This window comes from Balaenoptera musculus, chromosome 9, assembly GCF_009873245.2.
Source record: "Balaenoptera musculus isolate JJ_BM4_2016_0621 chromosome 9, mBalMus1.pri.v3, whole genome shotgun sequence".
Taxonomy (NCBI): domain Eukaryota; kingdom Metazoa; phylum Chordata; class Mammalia; order Artiodactyla; family Balaenopteridae; genus Balaenoptera; species Balaenoptera musculus.
Window position 1 is genome coordinate 89,486,616 of NC_045793.1, and position 21,956 is coordinate 89,508,571.

Genomic DNA, 21,956 nt, shown 5'->3' on the forward strand with positions numbered 1-21,956 from the left:
TAAAAACACAACATCACACATCTTCAGTACAGATCCTCCCCGACTTACGATGGGGTTATGTCCCAAAAAACCCATCTCAAGTTGAAAATATCGTAAGTTCAAAATGCATTCAATTACACATCACCTACCACACGTCATAGCTGAGCCTAGTACCTTCAACATCACTCAGGACACTTACGTTAGCCCACAGTTGGGCAAAAACAACTAACACAAAGCCTACTTCATAATAAACTGTGTTGAATATCTCATGTAATTTATTGCATCCTGTACTGAAGTGAAAGACAGAAGGGCTGTCTGGGCACAGAGTGGCTGTACGTGTGCCGGGTGTGCACTCGCGTGGCTGCCTGCGGGCTGCCCAGCATCACAAGGTGGGGTCGTGCAGTACCGCTAGCCCGGGAAAAGATCGCAATTCAGAATGCGAAGCACAGCTTCTACAGAATGCATTTCGCTTTCGCACCATCGTAAAGTCGAACCATTGTTAATTCAGGGGCCACCTGTACAGTTTCTTTGTATTTAATACCCCTCGTTTATGAGCACTAGACAAAGTCTCTCTGGTGACCTGCTGCTATCCTCCTAGTTCATGTCTGTGCGTGATTACCCAGCGCACAATGCGTTCCAAAAGATGCTAGGGAATTTACCTCAAAATTTTAACTGTATTAAGAACGCAAAGGACGTAAAAGAGAATCAGCTTGCACTTCTTTTCCCAGTGTGCTAGTTTCCTGCTCTAGGTAATCTGTAAAAGGTTCCCTGAGTACAACACTCACAAAGGCCCGTTTAAACACAGGGACGGTCACACCTGCTGCGCAGTCGTACGAGTTTTGCTTTGCCCAGAAATCAGATCCCCTCCCGTGATTCAGGCACTATTATGCAACTACCAGAGCTCTTCCCTGATCTCTGCTTCTACCAAGGAGGGAATGAAAAGTGGGGAGAGAGAGGCGGGAAGATTTCACTTCAGGAAGGGCCGGAGTCCTCAAGTCATTCTGATAAGCTGGTCTCTGGGTGGCACTGTGCTCACTCCATCTGAGGTGATCCTAGGAACCAGTAAGATGGCAGCCAGTGGGGCCTCGGTGATGAAACCGCCATCATCACCCATCTGCAAGGCACTGTGCTAGGCCCACACTGACACTTTTTATGTTTAAAACATCCTTACAAGGAAGGCATGAATACCCTCTTTATATGCAGGAGATTTAGTACCAGCCTAAAGAAAGAGCAGAACTAGGAGATGTAATGCCCAAACCTGACCTATTTGTTCACAAATAGGTATTGTGAGTATTTACTGAGTCCCCTCTATGTGCCAGACGTTGCCCTGGCACTGCGAAGAGCATCGACAAGACATACAAGGTTCCGCCACCACACCCCAAATTAGGAAACTCACGCACTCGTTGGGAATATGGGTGATAAATAAAATGAATGATTCACACACCATGTCAAGTAGCTCTATATGCTAAGAAGAAAAACAGAGTGGAGAAAGGAGATGGCTACTGATGAGGGTGTCTGGCCACGGGCGGGGGTGGAGAGGGAGTCTTTTCTGAGAAAGTGGCCTTTGAGGAGAGGCCCGAACAAAGGGAGGCACAGAGGAGAGAAGCTCCGGGCAGAGAAGACAGCAAGTGCAAAGCACCAAGAGGCAGAAACAAGCTTGCACCCTTGAGAAAGCTCAGAAAGAAGACAGTGTAGGAGGGGCAGAATGAGCAGGGGAAATAGAGGCGGGTGGGGAACGATATGAGAAAGAGCGCGGCCGGGACGGACTGTACAGGGCTGTAAGCTTTAGGGAATGACGCCTCTGCGGGTTATGCTACACGGTCGGGGGGCGGGGGGAATGTGCTTTAAAAAGCTCTCTTGGGACTGTTCCTCAGGGAACAGACTAGGAGCAACAGTGGAGTGAGAAGAGTGGAGTCATGTTCCAGCAGCCTAGCCAAGCACTGCCACTGACACAGGTCACTACTAGGTGAGGGGGAGAGGATTCAACATACACCTTGCAGGTACCACCCTGCTCCCAGGCCTTTGTGCTTCAGATGTGTTGAGCCCAGATACGTGCTACGGCTCCAGCAGTAATAACCCAAGAGGAACCCTCCTCTTCTCAACCTTCAGTGGCTACAAAACTACTCCAGGGAGAAGAGTTCACATCCTTAGCCTGGCATGTAAGTTCTTTCTCAATCTTCTCACTGTGGCCCCAGCTTTTCTTCTACTATTTCCTAACGTATACATTCTGCTATAACGACAAGGATCTACACAAACTCAGGAAAGGATGTTTCTCTTGCCTCATGTTCTTGTAGTACCTGGTGGCCAACTTCCAGTCTCTAGACCATACCCCTTCCATGTAGGAAACAAAACAGCTCCCCTGCGGGAGGCTGTTCACGGTTATCCAAAGACCAGGCTGCAAACCCAAGCCGAGTGCCTCCAAATAAATGACTGGATCAATGAAAAGGTCAGCTTGGTAAGAGACTAGGATCAGTGAAAAAAACAGACCTCCTATTTCTCCCTGATGCAATATTCATGCAACAGCCAGGGTGCTGGGGACAGAATGTGTGCTGGACAAAGTAAAATTCTGACTGTGAATGGGGAACGGTGGGAGAATGGGAAGAATGGAAGAATACAGTCAGGTATCACTGATTTGTTGGTTCATTACTCAATAAATGCTTATCTTAGCACTGAGTTAGATGCTGAGGATACAAAGATAGAAATACACAGCACTCTCAAAGCGTTTACCTCCTAGTGAAGAGGAAGACAGTGGAAATGAACAATGAACACACAGTGAAGAAAAGTCTGACCAGCAGGAAAAGAGGGGAACAAGAACTGGGACCTGCCAGGGGACACAGTGAGGACCCAACAAAAGAAAAGAGGTGTGCCCAAACAAACAGGAGGGAGCGCTCCAAGCAGGAGGGAAAGCATCAGCAAAGGCACAGGAGCATGAGCGAGCGTGCCATGTTCACACAGACACTTGTTATTATGTCTTAAAAATAAATGGGGAAGAGACTACGCTACACTTGAGATTACTAAACCTTTTCACTGTTTACTCCATCAGTAAAAGATGTTTGAACACTCATTTCAATATATGCATGTTTATAAACTTTACATACTACTGTTCCTATATATCATGTACATTATAAAAAACATTTAAAAAATATCAATAGCAAAAATTACTTGGAGACATGGCCGACTCCAGCCTGGGGCAGGGAAAGTATGAACCTGGGCACATGGCTCTAGAAGAGCAAGGGGGCACCTGAGGAATAACGGGGTCTGTCAAAAGGACTTAAGAGACAACCTGAGGAGGCTCACACAGACCAAATGTGGGATAATCCTGGCATTCAAAAAAAAGCTGTAAACGATAACACACAATTCGATGTGTTAATTAAAGAGAAAAAAAAAATCCATGAGTCCACAATATGAAGGAATGCGTGAGAGACTGCAGGGAGGGTGGTGTCTCTAGAAAGAGCATGAAAGCCTCCCTCCTTTCCCATACACCACGCCCTACACATCCCTTCCATCTGGATGTTCCTGACTTACATCCTTTTTTGATAAACTGATTATCCAGCAAGTAAACTGTTTTCCTGAGTTCCGTGAGCTGCTCTAACAAATTATCCAACCCCAGGGCAGCATCACAGAAACCTCTGATTTACAGCTGATTGTTCAGAAGCACAGGTGACAACATGGACTTGTGATGGATGTGGGGGGAGTGCAGGGGGAGACCGACACAGTCTTGTGAGACTGAGCCCTTAACCCTGGGATCTGACACTGTCTCCAAGTAGTGTCAGACTTTACTTCAATTGCAAGACACCGAGCTGGTGCCGGAGAACTGTTTAGGTGGGGAGACACCCCTACACACACACTTGGTAACCAAAAGTGTCAGCAGTAATATGGGAGCAGAATGAGAGTAAAGGAGACACAGAGGTGAGTTTTTCCTCAGATGAGGCTACATTCCTCGTGAAAGCGTTTTATTTAGCACCTTCAAACCCTCTGGTCAGGGTAAAGGTAATAAACAGGAGCAGAATATGTCTGTCCAATTAAAATATATATATATATCTTTAGGATGACTAGTTGTGGCCAATGAGTAACAGAGAAGAAGGCTTTGCAGGTCTCTCAGCTACTGGAATCAAAGGGGCTGCAGAACATCTTGAGCTATTTGCAGGGCTGCCTCATCAACTGGCTCACCATGTGTTAACATTCTTGCCAGCAGAGGGAGCAGAGGAGGCTTCTGAGCTCTTCCACTGTGGGCCAGAACGGAAACCAACCGTGTGTGACACCCAGGGTTTGCCTACTCAAGTCCCCTAGCATGCCACAGGCAGAGATCTGTCATGTGGCATTCACCCTCAAAATCAGGGTTTGATATACATCATCATCACATTTAAACCCACACTGCTTCCTTTAAAATGTCAACAGAAGAGTCCTATAATCAGGAACAACTTTCAAAATAAAGTAAGACACTTCCTCCTCACTACAAATAAAGAGCAGGCACATTTTTCCTTGAATAGAAACGAAACAAAACAAAGAACCAAAAACTAAATATAACACTGTCAGGTGGAAGTACAAATTGTGAATTAAACTACACATGCTAAAAAGCTACAGGGGTAAGATGCTAGGCTTGGAAGGTTTCTGCCAAGGTATGATCACTAGCTAAAGACAGCAAGAAGGAAAAGAACTCAGAAATGGGATCTGATATGCAAAGAGGAAGAGAAAGCCTAGTGGCACAGAATATATTTTAAATTACATTAACTTACTCATGAGTACAAAAGTAATAAAATGAAAATGGTTAACGCATGCATACACGGCTTTACCATCTCCAGCCAATTCCCTTCACAGCATGTGTCAAGGGTATGACACTTGGGCCACTGAAAGCAGACACCTGATGGGAAGGGACACTTACTTTTTGGCAAATCCCCAGTGCTGGAGGCTGAAACTGTCCTGCTTCTGTCATGGGATGGACTGCTTTCCTCATGCTCGGTAAGCGGGGATCCCTCAGAAAGTGCAGAGCCACAAGCCACAGGTTCTAAGGGCCCAGAGAACAAGGATGTGGAAAACTCTGGAAACTGGGACTCAGGAATTTTATGTCGTCCATTTGGCAATTCACCATTGAATTGTTCGTAGGAGCTGCTATATGTGTAATCGCTCTCTGCATTCGGCTCATCGAGGTTATATTCCTCGGGGTTTGGGCAATCTTCCTCATCATCGTCTTCATCATCCAGCTGCTGTTCCAGTAAGAAGGGGCCATTCTCAATATGGCCATTGGTTTTGGGTGATTCTATCCAAGTAGGGTCTACGTTCGCGAGTTCCTGTTCAACATCGTCTTCATCTTTCTCAGTGTTTTCTTTCTCAGTGTCTTCTTTCTCCTCCTGGTCCTCAGCTTCACCTTAAAAAGTTGAAGGGTAAGAATTAGAACTTGTCACTCTCCTTAACAGAGTGCAGTAGGCACTTATCTCCTCCAACAAGAGACAAATTCAAATGTGCTAACTTCATGTGCTACAGAGCAAACCACCTCTTGACTCTCAGGGTAAAATCTTTAGGTACTCTAAATCTTATTTTTCATTTATTAAATAACTGGCCTACTCTTATTAGAAAAACTTAGCTCTTAGGGAAAATGGGCATAAATGGAGCTGTACTTCCATTTCTACCCTCTTCTCTATAATCTTCAGAAAAGGTCTGAGGGTACATTACTGTTAAGTAAAAGCTTAATTACAAAATGAAGGACAATCATTAGCATGATAAAGACATGGTGTTTCTCAGACGTTTGACATTTAAAAAAAAAAACTATTTTGAAATATTAACATATTTCTGGCACACATTTTACAAAGCAAGTACCAGACAGCTCCCCACGCTCTCCGATAAGGCCTTGGAGAGAACCACCTTCCTGTCTGAAGCATCAGCGCAGCAGCAAGTCACCCTGCATGGTGACCTGGCGGGTCCCTACTGTGGGAGCTCCTGGGCTCCTATGCAGCCCTGTCTCCAGATTCCACTGACCGTTGTTATTCGCAGTCTCACCCTCGGCTGCCTCCTCTAATCCTGCTGTTTTTAGTTTCACCTCTGGGTGGTATTCATCATCTTGCTCATTGGAAGGTACAGCTGATGTGACGTTTTCTTCTATTATTTTCCTTTCAGCTTCTCGCTCCAATTCTTCTATTTCCTGCAGGCGCTTTTCCAATAACTCAGCCTGCCTTTTCTGCTTCTTTTTCAGTTTTTTCTTTTTGTTTTTAGATATTTTTCCTATCTACAACATGTTAAGAAAATACCACAGGTCAGTTTGCTTCTTTTTAAAGCACTACGCAACAGCGTAAGTGCTGGCAGCATGGCAAATACCAACACAGGCTGTTTTTCTCAGGTCGCATTCAATTAAAATCACATGCCCAGACATGAGATCCACATCACGGTTAGGGTTACAGCAAAACCAGAAAAAAAGAAACCAGTGCTAATATCACGTAACGGGACTACCACCGGCCCTTGCCCTTAGAGAGATATAGCTTAAATCCAGCAAGTCTTTCCCCTTTAAACTGTAAGAAGAACTAAATATGCTGAGATACTCTTGACTTTAAACAAGAAGCACCTCTTGCAAGTTTTATTTGCTGCTGCCTGTCTATAAAGTAACAATGTCCCCTCTCCTTAACTGTCTTACTCAACTGCCTGCCAAATCAGGTGTGTTTCATTCACTGTTGGTCAATAGCACTGTTTGCATTTGGGTCTCACACACTGAGCTGTTATCAACAGCCAAAACTGCAGGAACTGTAAAAAATGAGCACATGAAGTAAAGGGAAAAAAGAAAAAGCCATGGTTTCAGTCTGCCTCCAATCATGGCGAGCTGACTTGGAAAGTACTGGCAACGAGAGCCTCCAGTCTTGCACAGAATCAATAATCAAAACAAGCTGCTCAAGCCACAGCAGAACTCAGCAGGCCAGGTGGAATAATTCTTACAGCTCCTTCTCCTAGTAGGACTTCCATTCCAAACTGAGGGCTGCTGGCAGCACTCTGAAGTTCTGCACATTTCCTTCCAAAAGCTTTTGGTTCATAAAGATCTTTTAAAACTTGTAGATGACCCATCAACTCAAGACGTATATATATAAATATATATATATATATATTTTTTTTTTTTTTTTTTTAAATTTTTTTTTCTATGCTCCACTAGAACCAAGCCAGGTTTAGCTCTGCTGGGGTAGGATTTAATTCCAAACAGCTTGTTTCATTTGCTCTCATTCAGCATTTTGACAGGACCACAAAGATAATACTCTTTCATATTTAACTACTACCTGGAAAAAAAAAAAAATCAGAACAGCAGCTTCAGAAAAACAGGTAACTTAGAGGCAGAAGAGAAATAATATAAAGTGTTTTTGGAACAATCACACTTAAAACCCTATCTCTATAACCTCACATTTTACCAGACTCAGCCAAGAGCACTCCAGAAAGTGCATGAGGAAAACCAAGATAGAATTTGGGGCAGCTCTAATTATCCCCCAACTCTAAAAATCACTTCACCTTATCAAAACATTGTCTAACATATTCAAGGATACCCAGCATTTATAAACATGACTGTCTTTTACATTAAAATACATTACAACATCTGTGATTGAGAAAGGAACAAAAAAATGCACAACCAATTCCCCCAAACAATCCTTAATGAAAAATTGTTGCAGAAAGAAACAAAAACTAATGTTACAATTCGAAAAGTTCAATAATAAATAGTCACTTTTGACAGGGAGGTGAATATAAGTATATGTGTAAGTACTTACAGGTTTTTGCTGTGGAGCAGTACTCACTAAAACAAAACAAAATAAAATGAACATTTAGAGCAAAATAGATACTTATCTTTATGTAGGTAATCTGAACTGTAAAATGAAATAACTACTGTCTTTTAATGGCTATGGAACTTCAACAACTGTTAAATACTAAAACTTCTGAATCAGAGAGACCTAAAGTTTATCCAACTCAAACAAATGATTGGCTCTTAAAAGGCAAACCCATAGTGGTTCATATGGAGTCATTTCTCTTACTTAACTAAAATTAAATACGCATTCATTTCAAAAACAGACAATCCCAAAGCACTGACTGGTAAGAAAATGGAGACGAGTCATCCAACCAAATGTGTTTAAAGACAATGAAATGAACAATTCACTTACACAACTATGTTTGAAAACTATTTCACAAGTTTATACAACTAAAGTTAAGTCCAATACTGCAGCAAATATTCTAGAAATCACATGAACAGACTTGGCCAGTGTCAGAAGCTTGATAGACTGTGGTTCCGTGATCTAAAAAACACCCTGATGTTAGAAAACGAGATTCAGAAGTGGTGCATGTCCCAAGAGCCCCAGGCAGACAGAGGGCTTTTGCCCTGCAGTCCTCTTGCCCGCCTGACAACACACTAGGGCAGAGAGCACGTGAAGAGAGGGTGAAAGCACCGTCCACACTTCACTGCCACCACGACACTGCGAACACCACAAATAAAACTACATACACCAATACTCAAGTCAGTTGGTCTTCTCCCACCCTGAAGTCTTTTGAAACTAATTCTAAATCCACCAGCTAGACTGAGATTGATGTAGCTGTGCTCACTGGAGTCAAGGAAGCACTCTCTGATGACTGAACGTCGGCTACATGAGACCTCTTGCTATAACAGACATCCCTCTGCAGAGAAGTGGGCAACACAGGACAGTGTTCTAAGGAGATGAAGCAGCAGGTAAGAATTCAATGACCTTTTAAGGGAGGACAAAGTAATTCAAATATTAAAGTACAACTTAACTGGGGCATCTTCCTGCTCAAGAAAAAGGTCTAGCTGCTTCTAGTCATCAGGCTCTTACAAAAGCTCCTAATACATACACATCTGACTCAACTGCCCCCAGTGTACAACTCGGCAGGCTCTCAATGTCCCGCACAGACTGAAACAAAGCTGGCGCAGCCCCTCACCTGCAGACCCCGAAGGGGGAGGAGCGCCCGCTTTCTGCCACTCAGTGGCCTCGGCTGCCATCCTTCTCACATATGCATCGTCCACGCACATCAAGATGTTTTCCGGCTTTATGTCAGTATGAATGATCTTGCACTTACTGTGTAGATAATCTAACCCCTGAAGGACCTGATCATGTGAAATCAAGAGAGGAGATGACTTATTAATACCTTTATTATTTAACATTTGTTTGTAAAATAGTTAAAATCATTACAAGGCACAAAATACAATGGATACAAAGGGTTTTAGTAAAAATCTTCCTCCCACCCCGGCCCCCATAGGAACCCAGCTCTTCCCCAGAAGCAAGCAATGTGTATCATCCTGGAAATAATTTATGCTCATGGAAGCAAATGCATCTATACTTATACTCTTTTAAATAACAACTTCAGTGAGATATAATTTACATGTCACACAATTCACCCTTCTAAGGGTACCATTCAATGGTTTCTAGATGTACAGCCCTCACCACATCTAATTTAGAACATTTTCATCACACAAAGAAGAAACACTGCACACCCATTAGCTGTCACTCCCCCTCTCCTCCCAACTCCTCCAGCCCTAGGCAACCGCTAATCTACTTTGCTGGGTTTGGACATTTTATATAAGTGGAATGATACAGAGTGGTCTTTTGTAACTGGCACAGTACTTCCATGGTTCATCCATGGGTAGCACGTATCAATACCTCATTTCTTTAAATGCCAAATAATATTCCATTGAAAATACCACATTTCATTCACTTGATGAATATTTGAGTTGTTTCAATTTTATGGCTATTATAAATAATATTGCTATGAACATTCACGTACAAGTTTTTGTGTGGACATATGTTTTTATTTTTCTTGGGTATGCGCCTAGGAGTGCGGTCATTGGGTCATACGGTAGCTCTATATTTAGCCTTTCAATGAGCTGCCAAACTGTTTTATACTATGGCTGCACCATTTTACACTCCAATCAGCAACGTGCGAGGATTCCAATTTTTTCATCATGGCCAATACTTGTCTTTTTATTTTAGTCACCCTACTGGGTATGAAGTGTGTATCTCATTGATCTGCATTCCCATAATGGCTAATGATGTGTGTACATTTTTAATATTGCAGGAAAGGACGATTAAATAGCCCTGATATCCAGGCAACAGTATAGCACTGAACTAATAGAAAATGCTCAGCCAAGATATTCATGTACTTATTATATATATCATATACATACCATATATATCACAAAAATTACAGAGTATGGTGACCTAAATGCAAGGCCAAAGTTTTTCTGGAATTATTTCCATTAGAGGGGAATTGTTTCAATTCTTTCCATAAGGAAAAAAATATTCTAAAAATACAGTTCATGTTCCCATACATCAGAAACTCTACAAGCTCAATAAACGTTAACATTTGATAAACATCCTCATTCAAACACTTTAAGTCATTTAGGGGCCTTGACGACACTAGACAAGTAAGTGAGAAAAAGACGAGCAGAAGATATATAATATCAATCAGCTCTGACAAGTTCTCAGCAAAAAACCCAATGCTCCTGTCTACCTTGAGTTCCTGGCTAAACAATCTTAACAGACGACAAAACATTAGTAAGTCAAGGGAAAGAGGTTTCAGAAGAAAATGAAAGGGAGACCTGTCTCTTAAACAAGATGAGAATCCCCACACATATCTAAATAAACTTTTCCTTGGAAATACTTTTACATGACTTCACTGACTGAACAACAGTCGAGCTCCTGTAACAGACCATACACCCTTCTAGATGTTTGACACACAGCAACAGAAGTTCCCTGTCTCCATTGGGCCTTGACTTTTTACCTTAGAATTAATATTAACTGTTTTAGATAATACTTCGATAATAATAATAATAATAATTAGAATATGTTTAAATTATGTTTAAACATAAAACTTAAATTATGTTTAAATTATGTTTAATTAAACGTAAAACTTAAATTATGTTTAAAAATAATAATAATTAGAATATGTTTAAATTATGTTTAAAATGTCAAAGAACCAATAGGAAGAAAGAGATCATTATATATTTCCATAGAGAATAAGGTTATAATCCTGAAGGGAACACAATCTAATGAGCCTGTATGTTATTCACTGGCATTCACGTATCTTCTTTGAACAAACTGAAATATCATGTGGAGTTTTTATATCTGAATAACAAGAGAAATTATGAGAAGTACAAGAGATTAATGGACAGGTACACTGATGACTTCCAGCCTGCAGAAGTAAAAGGAATTAAGAGTTTTTAGAAACTTTAAACTGTTTTAAATTATTCCAACTGAAACTTCATTTCAATCATCAAATATTAACTCAAAGTTAAAATGTCAGCATCTTTCCAAAAATATCTTTTCATCACCACCCATGCACAAGTTGCTCCTAACTTTCCACCTTAGTTCTTTCATAGTTCTTAGGTTGTTTTACTGTGCGAGTCTCAGGTAAGAGTTAATGTGATCCAGTATCCGAAGGTGTTAAATGAATTCCAATGACAATGAGGCACTTGAGAGGACAAAAGTGTTCTCAGAAAGAATTTAAGGTTCCAGATTTTTAATACTGGCTGTTGCACTCAACTGGGTTAACCTTCCTCAAGAAGCACAGCTTGTGTCTGACAATGAACAGAAGGAACAGACTATCACCGGGATAAATTAAGTTAATTAAGATAATGCAAATCTTAAAGGAAACAGTTAAGAGACAGCATGGAGCACTGTTAAATCATGACCTTGGGACTCAGACCACTCCTGTATTACTGCTCAATCACTCATTCACTAGGCAAGGTACTTAAGCTGCCTGAGCTTCCATTTTCATATCTATAAAAGGGGGAACATATCCATTAGACAGAAATATGGTAAGAATTAGAAATAATGTATGGAAAACTCACGAATACAAGGTCTAGCTCACAGGAAACTCAAACTAAATGGTAGAAATGAACTAAGTCAGAAGACTTGTATTGATACTGACTTAATAACCATAACTTATTAAATTTCTAAGTCACTTATTAAATTTCTCCGGGTCTCATTTCTCCCATCTATAATATGAATGGGCTCTACCTGATAAAACTCTGATTCTTTTTATTCTAGACTAATATGTTTTTTAAAAAATCTTTAGCTATAAGAAGAATGGTTTTATTTTCAAAAACAGTATTTCTGTTCTCAGCCAGTGAAGTTAAAGCAATTAAGCACCCCAGAATCCAGAATCAAACAATAATGATGGGCAACCTTACAACCATTTACGTTGAATAATTATGATCATGAAAAAAAGACAATCAACGAATCAAGCTTCATGCCCCAGGATAGACCTCTATTGCCTCACTTGTCCTATCACAGCATGCGTCTCTCTTGCCTACAAACCATACTCAGCCTCACCAGCAGGAGGCAGCACAGGCCGCAGAGATCCTTGGCTGCCATCCGCTTGACCAGGAGTCGGCGATCAGCGCAGCCACAGAGGGGCCAGGGACGGGGCTGCATCCCACTTAGGGGACGGAGATCACACCCCAGGGCGGGGCCAGTTTTCTGCATGCGAGTCAGCAGCAGTGCAGACCTGGAGGCAGAGTCCGGGCTGGGAGCCAGGAGACCCTGCTCTGGTTCAGGAACTGACTAGCTATGGCTCCCCTTCCCTGACCTCAAATTCAGCCAGAAAACAAGGGCTTGGTCAGCACAGTCTCTGACATTTCTTTCTAGGCACCTATGAACCGTGTCAGAGACCGTCTGTTATGGTGTTAACAACATAAACTGGCTCTTCCCCACCTCGGCGTGCTAGAAATAGGTCCTGTCGCAGACATAAAAGGAGGGAGTTGGGGATAATGTGGAGGTTTCACTTGAAGGTGTCTCTCTGGCCTGCTGGCCACCCAGAGGGAGCTTCCTCCCAAATTCTAAAATGCGCAGAGGAACACAAGGACAGCAACTGTCCACACTGTCTCCTGATTCTGGTCACAACGTGGGCACCTTAACAAAGGACACAGGGCGAGCAGACGGGGCAAGGCCTTGTGACGCAGCGCCCAGGGAAACCAGACCGGCAGCACTGCTCTGAGACACTGATGCTTGCAGGGGTGGAGGGGGACAGCAGAGGGCTCTCCTCAAGCCAGAAGCTTTGCTACTGGAAAGCGAAGGCACCCACCGGATCTCTCTTCCTCGCTAGGACAGACAGGAGGTAAGTGCTACAGGCTGCTCAGACAAGCACATGCCAGACTGAATGGAGAAGTGTGGCAAATACCTGCCTCAATCACAGAGGAAAAGGACCAGGGGACACGGTCCTCATCCGCTCTGTCCCGAAATCGCCGTCTGCTCCTCCTTCTTTCTAACTCTGACTAGTGAGAGCTAATGAGAAAATTCAGCAGCTGTACTTCACTCGTGAACATGGTCAGGATGAAAGATAAAACACTGCGCCCAGCACTGAGGAAGCACACAGGAATGAGCTGGGAAAGGGGCTCAACTCCCTTGAAGGAAGCGACTTCCCCGAACTTCTGAGCTGCATACCCAACATTTTGAGGAGGAGAATTCCAAGTTAGTACAGAATCATATGTACTACCACACTGATCAAATCCAAGAACATAAAAATGTTTACCAACTTAAAATTAATTTTCTATTCTAAAATTGAACAATACTGGCTTGATCATAATGCATTCATTGACAAAAGGACCAGTGAGATCATTTAAATGGTAAATAAAGACTAAGTGTAGACAAACATAGAAGTAAACCATTTCCACAAACAGAGACATGAATGCATCCTCTTCACAAGACATGCTGTCATTTAAAATGCTCCCCAGTCTTCCTATGCAGACATTTCACACTACCCGGCAGTCAAGAGCATGGATTCCAGATTGCACCACCTGTATTCCAGTCTTGATTCCCCACAGTAACTGTGGGCCTGGGGAAAACTTTTAACACCTTCCTCAGAGTGGAGGTAAGAACACCTCTGGCCTCACAAAGCTGTGGTGAGGACTAGACAGCATAATACAAAGAAAGCACTTAAAACTGTGAGTGCCTGAAAGAGCATAATAAATGTTAGTGACAAGCATGATAACACAAAGAGTAACGATAATTCAAAAATCCAGGGCTGCACGCTGTACCTACGTATCGTAGCAAAGTCATCAAAATCAGAGCCTCGCCCTTACCAAGCTTCATTTAACGGCAAGCAGCCACTTCTTCACAAGGCTTCTGGAAAGGGCAATGAATTAAACCATAAGGTTTTAAAAAGTAAAATACCGGCTACCCTTTGGAGTACAGAAGAAAATAAAAGTTTAAAGAACAGCAACAGGGACTTCCCTGGTGGCGCAGTGGTTAAGAATCCGCCTGCCAATGCAGGGGACACGGGTTCGAGCCCTGGTCCGGGAAGATCCCACACGCCGCGGAGCAACTAAGCCCGTGTGCCACAACTACTGAGCCTGCGCTCTAGAGCCCACGAGCCACAACTACTGAGCCCTCGTGCCACAACTACTGAAGTCTGCATGCCTAGAGCCCATGCTCCACAACAAGAGAAGCCACCGCAATGAGAAGCCCGTGCACCGCAACTAGAGAAAGCCTGCGCGCAGCAACGAAGACCCAACGCAGCCAAAAATAAATAAGTTAATTAATTAAAAAAATAATAATAAAGAACAGCAATAGCATTTTAAAGCCCCATCACCTGTGGTACACCTTGAATGCACCACAAATAACAAACACTGACAACACGGCACCCTTTTTCTTCTTTCGGCTTTAGAAATAAAAGCTAAACATAAAATAGACTTCAATAAAGCTGATTTTAAAAGAAAAAGAAATGAAAGCTGGGAGGCAAATACACCCCACGCCTGAGGCCAGAGAAGCAGCCTGGGGGAGGCAAGGGGGTGTCCTCACCACGATCACCAGAAACCAGAGGATGGCCCTTCCTGACCGTGCACAAGGTCACCAGGGCGAAACAAGGACAGTTAAGAACTGATCAGAAGATCGATAATAGTGTATAGGAAACCCTGGAAAAGCAAGTGATTCAACTGTGCTGTGACTTTTCAAAAATAAGTGGGAACCTTTATCTACAAACCCTTCAGATCACAGAAAGGTCAGCCACTTTGTACAGTAAGAATAAGAGGAACATACATTTCTTCTTTCATTTAGGGAAAACTAACCTCTCAAAAACATTTCTTGACTTCCTACGATGTGAAGGAAGCTACAAAGAGATGTGAAACCTACAACACATGATCTGGGACTCCCAGTGCTCAGAATATGCAGCTGGGGAGACAGGACGGCTACTCTGTGCTGGTCACCATGCTGAAAGCTTTATCAGCAGTCCCTCCAAACTCATTTCCACAATAAAGCCACAAATTATGCATTATCATCCTGATGTGACAAATGAGGACACAGGCTTACAGAAGTTAAGTAATTTGATCAGGGTCACAAAGTAGTAAGTGCCAAAGTTAGAATTTGAAATTAAGTCTATTGCCAAGACTTAAGTGTACTCATTACACTTTCCTCCATTCCAGTGGTTCTCAGTAAAAGGAAATTTTGCCTCCTCGAAGACATTTCACAAAGTTCAGAAATATTTTTTTAAGTGTCACTGCTGGCGTGGTCCTGGCTGAGACAGACATCTAGTGGGCAGAGGCCAGGGATGCATCTAAACAACCTACAACGCACAGGGCAGGTCCCTGCAAGAAAGGACTATCCAGTCCAAAATGTCAGTAGTGCCAGGGTTGAGAAACTTTGGCCTACACTATAAGACCCTGCAATCATTAAGAAAGGACCAAGTGTAGGCTGCAGCCATCCTTCCCCAAGGAGGGAAGAAATATTGCTCTTAACTAGGGTAGAATGGGAAGCCTTTATCACAGAAGTGGAATTTTGGTTGAGTCTTTATAAACATGGGTAGAATAGAAAGAATGGTATTTTCTACAGCCTAGGACAAAAGAAATAAACCAAAGATGTGGAGCTTAAAAAATGGCAAAGTGAGTACTTTCTCTAAATACCCTACAGAAAACTAGTAAAAATCTATGTATAAAAATTCTGGTAAAACAGCATATGTTTATAAATGCTTGGGACATCTCTGAATATTCGTAAGAAAACCATCACTTGGTTGATTCCAGAAGGGAAACCGTGTACCTGAAGGACACTTAACAAGTCATACCTACTTAAACGATTAATTAATTAATGGGGAAAAATTTACCTGCCAGGAGGTAAGAGCTAAATTGGGGTTTCTAAGGGGAAATACGGGCTTTCACTAGATGGCAGAAGACCTTAAACAGGTTCACAAGAAGAGCAATGATTTAACTTTTATTGGACATAAGCTGAGTACAAGTCCAAAGATATTATTTGCTGCTTGGGAAAATGGTAAATGCATGTGCTCCGAAGCCAGACTACCTGGGTTTGAATTCCTGCTCCACCACATACACTTGTTATTTCTTGACTAGGGCCAAGTTACCTAACCTCAGTTCCACTTCCATAAAATAAAGACAGTAAAAATACCTATTTCATAGACTTATTGTGAGGATTCAATGCATTAAAATTTGCAAAGTACTTAGAACTATGCTTGGCACATAGTAAGCACTGAATAAACATTTATAATTATTAATAGCAGTATCCCTTTACATCTTAACAATAATCTAATAATGAAGGTACCATTATTATTCTCATTTTATTGATGATGAAATTATGGCTTAAAGAGATTAAGTAACTTGGCCAAAGTCCTTTAGCTAGAGTAGGGTGTACAGTTGTCCCTCAGAATCTGCAGGGGTTTGGTTCCAGGACACCTACCCACCCTTCGCGGATACCAAAATCCACAGATGCTCAAGTCCCTTATAATAAAAGGGCAGCAGTATTTGTATGTAATCTACACAATCCTCCCACATACTTTAAATCATCTCTAGATTACTTAAAATATTTTATACAATGTAAATACTGTGTAAATAATTGTAAATAAAATGTAAATGCTATGTAATAGCTGCCTGCACAGCGAATTCAAATTTTGCTTTTTGGAACATTCTGGAATTTTTTTCCCCGAATATTTTCAATCCATGGTTGGCTGAACCCATGGACACATAGAACTGTATTTGACACCAACACCCAAGCTCTTTATCACTCTATACATTGCTTCATGAAAGCCAACAATATTAAGCTTCAACAACAGGCAATGAAAAGCCACTAAAGGCTTCTAGATAGGGATACGAACTATTAAAACAAAGTTTTACTGAGGAAAGTAACTGCCAACAGAAAAGAGAATAAACTGACGTGAAGAAGTAGAATAAGATGGGCTGGACTCTGGCAGAGTAGATAGAAGCTTGTGAAAAGGTACTGGCTGGAGGTGACAAGGACCTGAACTAAGGATGGCGGCGCTGGAAACGGAAAGAACAACAGGAGAAGTATATATGGCCAGGAGGGATGGATGGCTAGGTGACCAGGGGAGCGTGGTGGGGGACAGCAACAGGGATGAGTGAAACACAGTCAGCTACACTGGACTTCAAAGGTGACGGAGGCCACACAGTGTAAGAATATTAGAAAGCTGGCCTACCTTGTCGTGTTCTGGGGAGTGACAGAGCTGAGTAGGTCTATTAATAAAGGATCTTCCAAGTAACTACCCAGAAGTCAAAAGTACTGAACCCACAGGATGGATCAAAGGCAATGAAGGGAAATTCAGGCATATAGATTATTACCTGGGATATATAACAACTTACTACTTTGAAAGTTACAAGTTTAGGGGGAAAAAAAATATCCAGATTTCATGATAATATTTTTCTTAAAGAAAATTAAAGATGGGTTGACACCAGAGCAAAACAAAGCTTCTATTAACACTACCTACAAGAACTAAGTGCAGACCACATAAAATCAAAATTCCATCTTGAAACCAATAAAACACTACAAGAGTTCTTACTCTCTAAGGCACAGTGTACATGAATTAAAGTGAGGATAACACATTCATTAAGTCATTTGTTCATTCACTAACTATGCATTAAAGTTCCATTAAACTCCAAGAATTTCACCTTTAGAGTTAAAGACTCTTTTACTTGCTAAGTAAGGCAAGGTTTTGTTTTTCCATTCTGCAATACAAAATAAATATCGACGGTTCATCTGCTAATTCGCCTTCTCCCAACACTGCCAAGCCTGAGTTATGGTGACACCTAGAGCAGCAGTAGACATCTTAGAAAGTATAGGGTTCAAAGGAATGAGGGAACCTGTGTGATATACATTCGAACTGATATTTCTGAAATTATTTGCTTTTTGTTAAAATATGTACATCTTTTAATATTTCCAGGATTTATCAGAGATAAATCAGAAATTTTAAATTGGATAATTAAATTTTTTCAGGGGACTTCCCTGGTGGCACAGTGGATGAGACTCCAGGCTCCCAACGCAGGGGGCCCGGGTTCGATCCCTGGGCAGGGAACTAGATCCCACATGCATGCCACAACTAAGAGTTCGCATGCCACAACTAGAGAAGCCTGCGCGCCTCATCAAAAGACCCTGCGTGCCGTAGATAAGACCCAATGCAGCCAAATAAATACATAAATATTAAAAAAAAAAAAAGAATTATGGATCAAGGCCTGTATTTCAGGTCTAGAAGCCCCAGGCAGGTCTAGCTCAAGCTCTGGGCCTGGGGACAAGGAAGGGGCTCCAAACCACCTAGCCCTCTTCTCAAGCAAACCAAGCAACCTCCCTGATATTACTTACTCTGCAGAAATATGCATGGTAATTATCCATTATATCAGAATAGGTAATCCAGAATAAAGCGTATCTGCAACTTTCCTAATTTAGGCTCTAAGGGCAATGAGTCAAAGACTGGTATGCTCCATGCAGAAAACTGAATCTGGTAAACATTTCTAATTAGAAGGAAATCTTCCATACGTGTATACTTCCATTCTATAAATATCTGCTGCAGCATCAACACCGAACCACACACTAACAGAAGGTTTTCTATTGTCAAGGCAATTGAACGAAGTACAAATACAATACTCCATATATAACTTAAACATCCCTTAAATTATCTTTCATTTATCCTTCATCCAAATACATAGAAATAGCAAATAAACACAATACATTATATGTTTTTTTCTGTATTATTTTCTAAGGAACTAAGTGGGACATTTTGTAGTAATGATACTGGATAAAACAATTTCTCATTTTACTGTATCACTTACCTGAACAAAGATCCATATGCCAAAAGAAATATATGCTTGACATTTACATATTGCTCCCTTTACAAGACAGAATGGCTTATCATTAACTAAATACAAAACTGCTTTAATAAGTTCAAAATGTTATGCATTGTGATGTATGTATTTATTTCTAAAACTGGAGAGAGAGATATATGTGTTTGTGCATTTTTTTTTTTTTTTTTTAAAACAGGAATTCGTGTTGAAAGGCTAGGTATTGGGAGCTGGGGGCTGCCGTCATAAGCCTCACCTGTCGAATAATGCTCTTCACACAACGTACTGGGAGGCCTTGGTAGTTGGATTTTATGATCCACTTGAGGAGATGGTGGCCAAGCACTTCGAAGACCATGCAGACATCTGGGACAGGGTTAAGGATCATTTCTGGGTACATTTCCTGCAGTGATGGAATTACTAAAAGCAGCATCATTGTGGCACTTGGCAAAACAATTATTTCTTTATAAAATGCAACTTCAATGCTATCAATAATACCAAAAGTGGTCATTTGCTGTTCCTCACCTAAATAGAAAGATCTAACATGTACTAAGTACCTACCATGTGCCATATATGATTTAATGTGTACTCATAACAACATAAGGAATGAGGAGAGTAAACCTCGGGGAGTTTAAAGAACCCTCCTGCCTGACACCATCCAAAGGTGGCAGAGTCATGACTCAACCCCACACTTACCCGCGCTCTCAAGCACACTTCTCCTGACAATCAGCCTTAACGAAAATGAGCAAGACTGAAACCTCACAGAAACTGATGAGGAAAAGAATAGAGAACTCTCCCGCCTTAAGTGTCCTGCCTGCTTACCTACATTTCTATCCTATACATCACATAAAACACTTTATGAAACAGAAATTTACCAAACACAGTGAAGACATTTAATCTTTTCCTTCAGTAATATCTTTCACTGGGTCACTAGATCAATTTTAATTTTTTAATTTTTTAAGAACGTATGATCACAATTTAAGACATGGCATGGCCATTAAGACCAACCTATGATAATGAAATCTCAGGACTCTGGGTTTTGTTTTTAACAGAAATTCTAGTCAACCACTGACCCTCCAGAACTGTGAGCCACCAAAGTCCCGCATATAAATATATTCATGTCATTCATACAGAAAGATTTTAAATGGCTCTGAAACCCTTTGAGAATATTTTGTTCACCCCTGGAGACCTATATACAGGCCTATAAGGTCAGATGAGTTAATATTTTTTACAATATCTGGATCTACCACATCATCATAGTAACTATTGCTTTAAATATCTTTAATAAAAATAAGAAAAATATTTCTATGACACAGGACAGCATATGTGCTACAGACTTATGCATAGATGATCTAAAGCTAGAAGTTCCTTACTATTTCCCAAGCTCATTAAAAAAATGGCAACTAAGGTCTAAAGTTACTAGCAGGCATAGAGCCGAAGCCCAAAGCCTTCTAAATTATGACCTGAGTGTTCTCAAAGCATTGACAAATATGGACTACTTATCAGTAGAAATAGCCACTGGAATGTATTCAATATATATCAAAAAAAAAACTCCATTTACCTACAAATCAGGTGTTTTCTCCAAAGAAACCCTCTCTCTATCAGCTGTCTTAAGAACTGCCTCCCAGATCTGATGCAAGAGGAAGGGCTGCCCTGCCTGCACATAAACAAACAGGCTCACTTGGAGACCAGGGGCAGAGAAGGACCAGCTCTATCTTTCTATCCATCAAGAGGGGAAAATGCACTTTGCAGCTAGCAGAAAGGATCTTGAGGCAAAGGGTGAGGTAACATCAGCAGTCACCGGAACTTGCTAGTATCCCCAAATCCGACCTCTAGAAGAAATATAAAAACCTCCTCAAATACACAGGGTGTGAAGAGAGTGCTTCCCTATGGGATTAAGACTTAGTAGATGCAGAAACAGGCTGTCATTCTGGGGTGTAAACTGGGAGAAGGCTTTGTCCTCAGGTTCTGGAGCTTGAACAGGTCAAATATCAAAATGCTGGATCTGTTCCAAACATGATAAAGGAAAGAATAAAAGATCAGGAAGGAGGAGAAGAGCCTGGCTCTTGACACACACCTGGCACTCACCAGTCACAAGATAATGAATACACGGTTCGGTATTTCTGAACCTTGGGGAATGAAGGTATTGCCTAGATCAGGCCCACAAAGGGCTATCTCAGAGGATCCAATATTAAAATATGGAAACAGCATTCTGGAAACTAAAGGCATTATCTCTTCTCGCCACTTGTGCCAAAAGCTCTGAGCTACAGGTTATTCTGCTGTCACTGCAACCCCTGGGGCTGTCCTTTACCAATGCCCTGGGCAGAAGGAGGGTAAAGATAAGACAAGAGCTCCTTCCACACTACCCCCATTCACTTCCTCCTGAACGCTCCCTCCCCCGAAACTAAGCATTCGAACAATATAACAGCAGCCCAATTAAAACTGATATCCTCAAAAGAGAAAGGGAGGTCATGAGATGCCCCTGCTCCACTTGTAAGACACACTTCTTTTCCAGAATCAGAACTAAGGCCTCCCTATTCAAAAAGCAAAAGGCACAATTCACCTTATAACTAAGAAACTTTCACCTTTCAAGAATCATATAACATGAAGACGCTAGAGGCTGCATGTGGAGAGTAAAAGAGCAAACAGAAGTGTATAAGGGCTTAAAATATTTCCATTTTTTAAAAGTAAAAAGAAAAACTAGAGTATAATTCAGCCATTAGAAAGCAACAGAACCGTCAGAAAGGATACGTATTCCATTCATGCCTGAAATTTTGAAGTCATCGATTAGCTGTACCACCATGTCTTTATTTGGGTCAGTGGGATCACTTTCTCGAACCTATAGAGAGAAAAATGAATTCAAGAACAGAAGTGCTTAAGACTGAAAGTCATTTCCATTGTACCAACCAAAACTGTTTAATAAATGTTTTAAAAAATAGAAGATTCAGTA

At 41.5% G+C, this 21,956-nt stretch overlaps 1 protein-coding gene across 10 annotated transcripts in view; it reads right to left on the bottom strand.

Moving 5' to 3' along the window:
- The window catches only part of SRPK2 (SRSF protein kinase 2), a 229,667-nt gene that overhangs the window by 21,920 nt on the left and 185,791 nt on the right, over nt 1–21,956 (bottom strand). For 9 of the 10 annotated variants that reach the window (XM_036862831.1, XM_036862836.1, XM_036862835.1 and 6 more), the window contains 6 exons: nt 21,758–21,845; nt 19,266–19,372; nt 8,884–9,049; nt 7,710–7,735; nt 5,953–6,199; nt 4,862–5,344 (listed from right to left, as the gene is read on the bottom strand). In XM_036862831.1, coding sequence (XP_036718726.1) covers nt 4,862–5,344; nt 5,953–6,199; nt 7,710–7,735; nt 8,884–9,049; nt 19,266–19,372; nt 21,758–21,845 — 1,117 coding nt within the window. The remainder of the gene's footprint in view (nt 1–4,861; nt 5,345–5,952; nt 6,200–7,709; nt 7,736–8,883; nt 9,050–19,265; nt 19,373–21,757; nt 21,846–21,956) is intronic. The other variant, XM_036862832.1, reaches the window with a different exon arrangement.